This window comes from Argiope bruennichi, chromosome 6, assembly GCF_947563725.1.
Source record: "Argiope bruennichi chromosome 6, qqArgBrue1.1, whole genome shotgun sequence".
NCBI lineage: Eukaryota > Metazoa > Arthropoda > Arachnida > Araneae > Araneidae > Argiope > Argiope bruennichi.
Window position 1 is genome coordinate 26,665,705 of NC_079156.1, and position 12,073 is coordinate 26,677,777.

Genomic DNA, 12,073 nt, shown 5'->3' on the forward strand with positions numbered 1-12,073 from the left:
TTTGAGTTCACCCTTAAGAAAAAAGATAAACAATTAATGACGGATTTGCAAGAAGAAAAACTTGGCTTATGGCCGCTATTAGCTTTGTTGCCAAATAAATAAAATTTGTAAAAAATACAAATACAAAACTCCAAAAAACGAATTCTGTGGATTATTAAATATATGAATTCTATCAGCACTTCAACAAATATAATTAGTCAAGTATTAGTCTGCTTTATTCCGTTTTATTTTAGTGCAGTTAATTATACATTAGCAAATGATTCAATAATACTCTATTCCAACATGGATGCCCTTTAATTGGGTGTCGTAATACATAAATAAAAAAATATAAATGTTTGCTTAAATAATACTTTAAAATTAACTATAAACATTTTAATTAGGTTTAAAATGAGTTGAAGAGTGAAATTAAATTGATAAAAAATATAGAGTTCATTCTTGGATTCTGAAATCCTCCGCGCATGCGTCTAGTGGCGTTCATTTTGTCAAAAAAAGAGACGGGAAGAAAGTTGAAAGCAGAAGATGCTTACATTTAGCAATAGGGTGAACTCAGATTAGAAGCCGTAATAACCGTTCATCTTTCTGTGTCCACCCCTTAACGAACTGTACTCATCGAAAAGTCCTAGTGTCTTGGGGTCCTGAAACGAACTCCTCATAATATGCATTGCCCTAGGCCTTTAAAATGCCTAACTCCGTTTCTACTAGTAATTATGTCTCTTTATATAATATCTCATTTTATGCGCTTTCAAATATAAAAAAAGCTTATTATTTTTAATTAAAAATATTTTTTGCGATACGCGAAATTGGTATTTTTTGACAATCTAGAAAGTTTTTGTTTATCTTGGGGAACAGGGAAGTACTAATCATACTGCTATCAAGCAGAACTCCACCTGCTATTTGCTTGCAACACCAGATGGCGCCATGAGCTCATGTTTTGAAAGTTGACGTCATGCCTCACATTTTTGTAAACTAAAGCAGTTTAGAACAGTCTTTTCTATATAGCTCCGAGACACGTGAACATTTGTGTTTTGTAGTGTTCTTAAACAGGATTTTTTAAATTTACAGCAATTAATTGGATTAACAATAGTGATTTCTCACCATGTGTGGTGGAAAAGTGGCGATTCCGCCGATTGTCAAGGAAAAAAGAAGGTAAGTTTTGCCTATGTAGTAATGCAACCTACTTTACTAATATACGATCTGGTTGGACGGCATGGTTCGGAACCTTCATTTGAATCGATCTTTGCACAATTTGTCATATTACATTTTCATGTCACTCATTCTATATGAAATATGCAAAAAATGTATATCTTTAATTTAATTGAAATGAACACTGTGATTTAAAAAATGTGATATCCACTAAAGTTCTTAAGACTTACAATCGCATATCTATATGCATGGATAGGATGAGTACAGAAAATGCAGACTTTATTTATAATTTAAAAATTATTTTTTCATTTTTTAGACAAGTGCATATTTTTATTTTGGAAAATCATTCACTGATTTTGAGAAAGTTAGGCTTATGCTTTTTATAATTCTAAAGAAAATCGTTTTGATTGAGACTAGCTTTATGGAATATTATTTTTGTTTACATTTATACTTTCGGGATAAAATAATTACAAACATAAAAAGTAATATAGATGCAATTTTTAATAAATTTTATTAATATAGTCAAATTTAGTAATTCATTTATTATTATTTTGATTTGTTTTGATATTATTTATCATAAAACTATTACTATTAAAACTATTATTATTAACTTAGTATCATTTTATTTCTTTTTAATTGATATTATTTTGTTTTTAAATCCTTAACATTACTCATTAAAATTTTTTTTTAAAAAAATTATATTTTTTCAAAAGTGTATTAAAAATTTTTCCACATGTTGCATAAATTTTTCTTGTCTATTATTTTTATATTTTTTTTAGCTAACTACTTCAAATTTTATTTATTGAATATTATTTTTATTATTTTATTTCCATTATTTTATATTCATTTGGTTTCATTATAAAACTGGTAGGTCAAACTTGGTTTTTACAGTTTTCAAAGAAAGCTATTATTTTTGACTGACATATATGCACATAGATTTATATAGATAAGATTGATTCACTGGCATATATACATGAATGAATTGTTCTGTATTATTTTTAAGACTGTCAATGGATGTTTTCATTATTATAAATTAAATTATAGTTATGGGTCACATAGTATGAATAGTACTAATAGTAAATATTAGCTGTAAAAGATGACAGTATTTCAAACAATTGAAACTATCTACATAGAATTCTATTTAAACTTCATAAAATATTTAAAGCATTCATAATGGAATTTTCAAAATATAAACCCAATTTTATTTTAGTTATTTATTTTCAATTTTAATTTCAGTGATGGAAAAAATTTCTTTTGATAAATTATAATCCAGTGTAAAAATAATATTTTAGCAATCGAGGATTTACTAATTTTTTTCCCCTATTCAGAATTAAGTAAGATAAAAACAAAATAAAATAACTGGCCTTATGAATCTGCTTGAGATTATATTCTTGTTTTTTAATTATGACCATTGCATACTACTTAGCAGTTTATTAGCATTTCTTTTTGGCTATTACTTCCATTCAGATCCATCCCTTAATATATTTCACTTCTTTAGTGATATCTCTAATATTTATTATAATTCATCCTTTTAATATATATCACTTAATTCATCTTTGTAATTTCTATAGTCACTGACAAATTCCAAATATCAAGAGATTTGTAGATAACTACAAATGATTGCATCACTTGTGTATTACTCAGTATTTATTTATAAGCAGTTGACAGCTGCATTAAAATATTCACAGAATTAAGTAACTTTACTTTAAAATAGAGAATTTCATAATATAGATTTTTAAATACATGAGGTTTGTAATCAAAGTTTTTTTGTGTGAGGGGTGTGTGTGGAGCATATTCTTATAGTTTATAAATATCAGCTTGACTTATCTGCCCCCCCCCCCTTCCCATTTAAGAAGAATCTCTTCCTTTAGGCACAAATACATAGCTCAAAGTTATTTGGTATCTAAAGGCCGAATATTTTATCTAATCTTAAATTAGTGAAATAGAATGGTATGGTAGGTATTCACGATATCTTATAACCCCCCCTCCCCCCCCAAAAAAAAGAACGTGAACACCTGAAGAGGCACTGGGATCTATTTTAAAATATACCATTTGAAAAACGCAGAAATTTTTAAAAATTAGATTCAAATTAAAGTTGTTTAATCTTCGGAAATATTATGTCTGTATTGAGCAACAACAACTTGTGGCTAGCAGATGTTGCGCATTGTTTGATCAATCCTTAGACCAAGATCCCCCCCCCCTCATCTTTGCCTCCCCCTGTTTTTTCAAATAAACATCATTGTGTTTTTGTAGTATTTGTACTTTGTTATTATATGTATTGTTGTTATGGATATTAATTTATCTGATGGGTGAAAAGCAATAGAGTAGATTTGTTTTTATAAGATTAGGTTTTGAAATGAAATGAATTTATTTTATAAAGCGGCATATTTTTATAATATCGATGTCTCCCCTCCACTCCTTATTTACTTTATTGTGCACTTATTTCGTGCCGCTCTGCAATAATCTGGTTTAAAGATGTTTGAAGGGGGGGGGGAATGGATAACATTGATTTGTCTGGTAAATAATCTTATAATTTTTAATTCTAATTTCTTCTAATTTTTAAATTCAAATTCATAATATTTTTAAATATTTTTCTTAAATTTATAAGTATATAAAACTTTATTATGTAAATCTTCAAATTCAAATTATAAATGTTTTTATGATAGGTTTTGATGACAATGTTCTTTGATATTATTTTTCGTCCAATTGCCGATATAAATAATGTATATATAGGAAATGTTGACTATAGGAAATTGTTATTTATACGCCAACTTTCCATCTGCTCCTTCTATTCTTTATTTAACTTTGAAGTCTTGTAAAAAATAAATATGCATTTACAAACAAATTTTGTTATTGAATTCGTTTGCAAATGCATATTCGTCTAAGAAAAGTAACCAACAAAACCGTTGTCAAAATGTAGTTGAAATTAATCATATTCAACTAAAAAATGACGTAGCATTGTTAATTTTAAAATATATTTTGATGTGTATTAAAAAAATTCTTAAATTTTTTTAATGTATTTGCAATGCAAAATAAGTAACAAACAGCAAATTCAAACATAACGGTATTACTAATGTGTAAAATTTTATGACCAAACTTTAACGGGAATTAAATCATATTTATTCCTTGTATTTCTTTAATAATATATTTGCATAATAAGTTTGTATAACATCATCTAGACAAAAACACTGATAAACCATAAAAAGCTTCATAGGATATTGCAGAAATGCGACTAGTTTAATTTAACCAACTTACCTATTTATAAATTTGCTTTGAAGGTTTAGAATTTTTTTTAACTAATAAGGTATGATACCAATCAAGAAACATTTATTTACTGATGAAAAAAAAAATACATGATATTTTTAGATAATAAGCATTTGCATTATATTGCAAGATTTAGTTTCAATATCCTATAGGCAAAAGCGCTATTGAAGTTTATCGGAGCCGGCGAGACTAACGCGAGTAAGCCGTGATGGTTATCTCGTCTAGAAAATCGTTTGCTCACACTAGTTGCCATCGTTTTTTCATGTTGAAAGATAAATGGCTCAAGCGATTTTCTAGCGACTATTGTCCAAGGCATATTTTTCATTTTACCACTTATTTTGTGCTATTTCTCAAAAACAGCAAATTGCAATAAATTTTGTCTAAAATAGAAAAGTTTTTTTTTTTTTTTTTCATTTAGCAAATAATATATAAATAAATTTTGGATAAAATTCTAAATTTTGAATAATAATCTCTAATATGATTATTTTTTTAATGTTTCAAGATGTTAATTTGGAATGTTTTGTATAATGTTTGATTATTGTAATTTAATAAATGTTTCGTTTGGCCTTTTTAAAACTTTTCACTTCATTTTTTTTTTAAGAGTGAGAACAGAATTAACCCAAATTAAAATTTAATTTTACGTTAGAAATATGCTCATTAACTATTAACAAATTTCTTTTTGCGATCTTATATTTTTTTTATCGGATGTTGCATCTAATTAATTTCTAAACGATAAAAAAAATTTGTTATAAAAAATGCTATGAAATCGTTAAAAAATGTGATATAAAAAGAAATATGTTAAATGTTTCTTTTTGGATTTAACTTTTAGCCTACTTCAAGATGATTGTTTTAGCTGTTACTAAATAACAGTATTGTTTAACAAGGGCTGAATCAACAATTTATATCTTTGACCTGCTTTTGTTACGAGGCATTTTGTCTATTAAGTCTATTCTGTGCACTTTAATTGATGTGTTTAGCTTGCGCAAATCCAACAGAATTCCGGTTGATTTCCATTTTTAAATAAATACTGAGAAAAAAAATAGTATACAATATAGAATGAAATAAAGTGAAATTAATAATAATAATGCAAGCATTCGCTTTTGAAATACAGCCGTTCTTATTTGACATCAATGACTATAAAATTTATAACAGGAAATTCAGAATTTCATCGTATTTTAATAATTATTCACTAATTAAAAAAACTTATGGAAAGTATTTTATTTTTGAAAGCATGATTTTGTAATAAAAAATAAATATTCTTATGAGCGTAACTAAATAAACTGTTATTAACTGACATATGTTTTATAAGTCATACTAATTATATCTTTACATAATGAATAATAATAAGTTAATAACAAGTCATCTAAAATGTTTCGTAGTAGAACATTGCCACACAAATATCAAAATTAGCTAATTTTTTTTAAAATATAAATATTAATGTTTTCTTTAAAGCTGTACAAATTAAATTTATTTAATTGTTAAATATTTTTTATAAATTGTAAATACATGGTGAATAATATAATCTAACTGCAGTAATTTAAATTAATTTGAACACTTTACATAATTGGAAAAATTGATTAGGAAATTTCACTTTTAGAGGCAATACTTAAATATTTTGATATATATATGAGCAAAACGAATTTGATTTTTATATATATTGATATTATTTGATATTTTATATATTAATGTTTATTGAACATGGAATGATAGCTCTTATTGTACAATTCTTGGATATTTTAGAATATTGTGTGATAATTTTCCCTGAAAATTGATAAGTTTGAAAAAAGAAACTATAATAAAAAACAAGAGATGAAATTTTAAATTATGACTTCAATGCATCGTTTAGCTTATAAAAAAATGACATTCGAACAGTTACAATAAAGTTTACAAATTGCGTATAGTTTGTGATACTGATTCTGAACAGTTTTTAATGCATTAGAAATTTTAAGTGATTATTTGTTAATAATTAAGCTAATTTTTAAATTTGGTTACTACCACTTGCACACAAATAAAGGTATATAATATATCACCGGCCGAAGAGTGAAAACACGTGTGAGTGAATGATTGCAATAATTAAAAGATAAATCAATTTCAAAGCATGACAGATATGATTAACATTACGTTCTACAAAGAAACACATTTGTTTAGCATTTTAAAAATGTCGACTTGTAATATTTATTTCTTACGAACATAATGAATTTAGACTGTTCTTCTTTTTATGTTTATTATTGAATAAAAACATTCCAAGTAGACGATAATACTATACATATTTCCCTGTTTATACGGCTTAGTTCTGTGGTAATGGGGCAACTGGCTGTAATTAAAAAAATATATCATACATACTAATAAAAATATATAAAATAAATAAAAATATACTAAGCAGACAATAATACCACACATACTAATAATAACATACTATGTAGACAATAATGCAATACATACTAATAAGCATTCTAAAGAGTCAAAACCATAAAGAATAAAAATACATAAACATTCTAAAGAGGTACTTTAAAATACTAGAATCAGTTTATTATGCACTTTAGAAAATCTCAAGCGTTTTTTGGACAAGTACGAAGTTTGTGAATTATAATACACTTTCCCAGGCATTATATATATAATACCGAGACATTCAATGGAATATTAAATGCTATATGGATTTAAAAAAAATCACGATAACGCTATTAACCCCTTAACTGTTTTATTTTCTTTAATAAGATGACACCTCCTATTTTGAAAATATTTTCTTATTTTGATTCAAATGGAAATCCGTTGAATACTTGACTTAGAAGTAATTTTAATATTGAATTATAATCGTTATGAGTGGTTTATTTTTTGCTTACAACTTTCAGAATTCGATAAATCGTGCACGCATGGCACTCGGGCAAAACAGTTAAGCGGTTAATAAAACAGTTTATTAGTTTTTGAACAAAAAGTATAGCAGAAAATAATCATTTTCATCGTTTCTGTTAGCATAGCCATAGAAAGTATGATTTTTTTCGTACCATGTGTGCATGCTTGTGCATCTCTGATTTCTTTCAAACACACACAACAGGTAGCATAAATGATTGTTTCTTTATTCAGCATGACATCGTCATATTTATTTAATCGATAATCGAATACAATCTCATCCATGTTTTTTGAAACTGATTCTTTTTCCTAAATCGGAGATGTATTTCATACTTTGCCGGTTTGACATTTAGCATTCTATAGAATGTCTTGGATATACGTGAAATGTTTAATCGTTTGATATATTTCATACATACGTGCCAAAATATTTTATAGAATACCGATTTTCATACATTGTTGGTAAAACATATTTTACATGCAATGAATATTCAGTATCATGCAATATCTTTATTCAGCTTTTGGAAAAGTTCAGTTTTTGATTTTTGTTGGCAATTTAGCGTTTCTGCTTGCAAATTTGTATTTAGAGTAAAAATTTATATAAAACATCCTAATTAAAATCGGAGTAATGTGGAAAACGATACATTTGATATAAAACGGAAATGTAATATTCTTTCTTTACTTTTTTTCACATACATAAGCTACTTGAACAGGAAGAATCAATCTAAGACGAGTGTAATAACGATGCCTGCCGTACTTGTCATCCGGCAGTGATTGACTATTAATTATAGTACATTTCCATTCATCTGATAAACTATAATCTCGTTATGTCTTATTGCCATTATCAAGTGTGTTTACATCGTTTGCTTTCATCGATGGAAATCTAAGAAACTTCTATTTAGAATCGTTATTGCTAAATGGGAACATATTCTGAGAAATGTTTTGTTTCCTCTCGACAAATTCCTTAGAAAAATAAAGATGGTGGCAGAGATTACTGCAGAAAAGTAGGAACATACATTCTATGTGACTACTTAAAAAAAATGTTTAAAAAATTATATATATCCACCAAGGTAAAATGTAATTTAATAATATGTTTAATGTGATCAATTTAAAATCTTTAAAATGACTTTTAAGCTTGTTTACATTAGTATAGGATTAAATATTGTACTACTCAAATATTCGTACAATTTATCTAAAGGGAATGTGTCTAGCTTAAGTGTGAGCTAAATTACATTCTAGTACATTTTATACAAAAATTCAAAAATATAAATATTTGATAATATATTTCAAAAAATTCATCATGAACTTAGTCACTACCATATAATCATGCATTTTATTTGGTAAAATATTGCATTAAAAAAACATTTTTCAAATATGTGTTATTTGATAGTCTTATTTCTGAATAGTTTTTCTTGTACACAGTTGTTTGAATTTTGCTTCTTAACTACATTGCTTTTTAATATTTGCTCGATGCATATCTTTTAAATCTTCTTTTCCCAAAATCAAAATTTTGGTAAAAACTTGAGATGAAAAACTTCATAAATTAAAATTTAATATATATAGTATATAAATCTAATATATATAGTATATAATCTAATATATAGAGTATATAGCCGAAACTACCAATGTAGCTATTATTTATTTTAAAACCTTAGTTACCTAAGTCCCTAGGGACCGGCATTTGTGTGGACTTTTTCAATATAATCTGCAATTTCTGAACTACAGGATATGCGATCTGTTTATTTAGAAAGATTTTATAAATTTTAATACATTGTAATGTGAAAAGAATTTAAAAAAAATCATGCTATTTATCAGTCAGACGCCAATATTTAAAGACTGGTTTGGAATACTGTTTATTTCTTAATTTAGGATGTATTTCTTATCGAAGTGATGTATTTTTTTATCTGAAGAATTTTGAACAAATTATTTGTTAAATTTCGAAACTAGGAAGATTTGTTTAATACTTATTTTTAGGTTTCAAAAAATATATATGATTTTTAATTCTATATTTTTGTATCATATGTGTTTCGTATTTCATACAAAAATTCAAAAAGCTAAGTATTTTATAAAGTTTTTCAATAATAATAATATTAATCTCGAATATATGTACATAACTTAAGATATTTTATATTTTTCCAACGGTTCGGCCAAAACTACCAATGTAGCTATTATTTGTTTTAAAACCTTAGTTACCTAAGTCCCTAGGGACCGGCATTTGTGTGGAATTTTAATCGCCTTCTTAAATCTTATAATGGACATTTATGATCAATTACTTGATATACAAAGAGGAAAAAAGCAATTTGATTATGATTTTCTGCGAAAATACATGTGGAAATGAATACAAATGCGGTCGAATTTTCGCTTCATTTATTCCAGAAAAGAACCACGATCATTATCAGTGAGGCACTTAGCGAGGCGACGGTGATTGCTATTTATTTTGCTGAGAGAAATGATGCAACTTTATCTCATTTATGTAATTTCGCCGTCTATGAAGTAACAGACAAGGAATTTTTTTTATTATCAAGATTTCAAAAATATGAATTGCTGTGAAAACGAAGGGAAAAAAAAAGTCTTTGATAATTTTATACTTTTTACGATATAATTTCTAATTTATATTTTTGAAAATTGTTGATGTGTTTGTCAGTAAATTAGGTTTACAATCAGTTAAACATTTGCAGATTCACTGGCATTTTTTAGAAGAAAAATACGGGAACTATTTTAACGTTTTTTATTTCCTCAATGAACATCAAAAATAAAAAGAATCTTACAATACGTAACGAGCACGAAATTCAATGCAATGACCTCTTTCTCAACAGGTGGGTGAAATAAGAATTTAGGGGAGGCCATAACTGTGAGAATTCCATTACTTATCTTCTCATTGCCTTCAGCAGTGCTGGCCTTGAGAAGGTCAACTGTGTAGACAACCCTCTATTTGTCAAACCATCGTTTTCCTTCGCTGACGCCTGCTCTCCCCTGTTCCCCTTATTTCAGGTTCCCATGTTATCTGGCAATTCCCCTAAGTAGTCTGGGCAAATGCGCCAAGGGGCTACTTGACAATGGATACAGGCTAATACAAAAACGCCGTGTAGCACACGCGTTTTTTCGGTGCCTCACACGCGTTTTTTTTCTTTTCTTTTTTTTTTAAACTTTTGGTTACACAAAGAGAAAGTGTTTCAATCGTCAAAGACGCTCGAATTCGAACTATTGGCGAACCGTATCGTTTCGGACCACCCTGAGTCCGAAAAATACATTTTTTAAAAAAAATTATGAGTGCTGTCTGTGAGCACGATAACTCAAAATCGCATTGAGTACAATTCGATATAATAGCCGCCTTTAGCTACCAGCTTGTTCATCCAGATTATTGACTTTTTAAATGTTTAATATGGAATAGTAAAATCATAGCGATTACCCATCTGGCGATGGTCAAGCCTATTTTTGGCGCTTGATAAAATTTCTGTTTGGTACCTACTTCTTGATTTCTTTTGCATCCCTTTTCCACTGCCAGAATGGAATGCTATACCAGAACATTTCTAATAACCTTTTGCAGCTCCAGTAATTAGCAAAGCATTGAATTAAATGCAGCTGTAAAAAAAAAAAAAAAAAATTAGATGCAGCAGGTCTGAAGCGTTCATATATTGATTTGTTTAACCCTTTCTAGGGCCGTGGGAAGTATGCTTTCCCACCAAATTTATCAATCTTTGTATGAAATTATGTAGATTGGCATCAGTTCTGGCAATTTTTTTTGTAAGTCAGAAACTTAAATGCTTCAGTTCTTTATCTCAGACAAAATGATGTCTTGATTTGTTACTTAATTATTAATTAACCAAATTAATTAATGAATCAAATTAAATTTATCTAATAAGCTAAATGAATCCCTTTTCTTATCCTAATTTCATGCCTAAAAATATTTTAACACAATATGACTAGAAAAAAAATGGCCCTTTTAAAGGGTTAAATTTGACTATTGCCTTTCAGCAAAAAATAAGAGAGATTTCTGTGCCACATACGTTAGCATTACGTAGATGGTTTTGGCATCAAATTTATAGATTTCTATCAAATTTATTCTCAAGAATCTTATTTGGCTAAACTAATAATAAACATAAAGTGCTATGATGTAAAAATTTGATTGACGAATTTAGGATTTATAATGTAGATTTGCATTTAATTTGGAATTGAATCTTTCAGAGGATTGACTGTCAGTCCTTCTGTACTTTCTCATGCATGTAAACGCAATAATTCAGAAACGCAGTGGTTTAAATAAACGAAATTTTGGATTGTAGTTCTATGCCAGTTTTGGTTTCATTTGGTCGTAGAGAAAAAATGTCTGATACAGATATTCGGTTTTTCTTACCATACTAAGAAGCATAAAATTCTCATTGTGGAATTCTTAAAATAAAAATCTGAGAATTCGTGGCGATCTCAGTCTTGTCCAGGGGCCAGTTTTATGCGGGGTTTGAGGGGGGGGAAGCATCTTTATTAGAGGGTATGCGTAAATTTTCGGGGAGATCTCTTCTGCTGGTTTCTTTTAGTTATGGAAATGGCCTGTCTGTGGAATTTCGAAAGAATTTAGACTTGCCGAATCTGCGATAACTTGAGCAATAAGCTGTTATGAGTTAACAGATCTTGTTATGTGAACTGTTCTAAGCCAAGATTCTTTCTTAATTATTTTCTAAAATAAAAAATTTTAATCAAAGCCCAATTGTTTCAGACCATTGCCATTTGGATTGAGACCATTGAAAAAACTCAGCTTAGCAAATTGTACATGGGAAATTCATTGAATTGATCATAAAAAGTGAATATGAAATTTAAAAAAAAATATTTT

General features: G+C 27.8%; 1 protein-coding gene across 2 annotated transcripts in view; it reads left to right on the forward strand.

Moving 5' to 3' along the window:
* The first annotated feature begins 980 nt into the window (after nucleotides 1–980).
* The window catches only part of LOC129973063 (hypoxia-inducible factor 1-alpha-like), a 262,208-nt gene continuing 251,115 nt past the window's right edge, over nucleotides 981–12,073 (forward strand). For both annotated transcript variants that reach the window (XM_056087424.1, XM_056087425.1), the window contains exon 1: nucleotides 981–1,146. In XM_056087424.1, coding sequence (XP_055943399.1) covers nucleotides 1,097–1,146 — 50 coding nt within the window. In that variant the 5' untranslated portion in view covers nucleotides 981–1,096. The remainder of the gene's footprint in view (nucleotides 1,147–12,073) is intronic.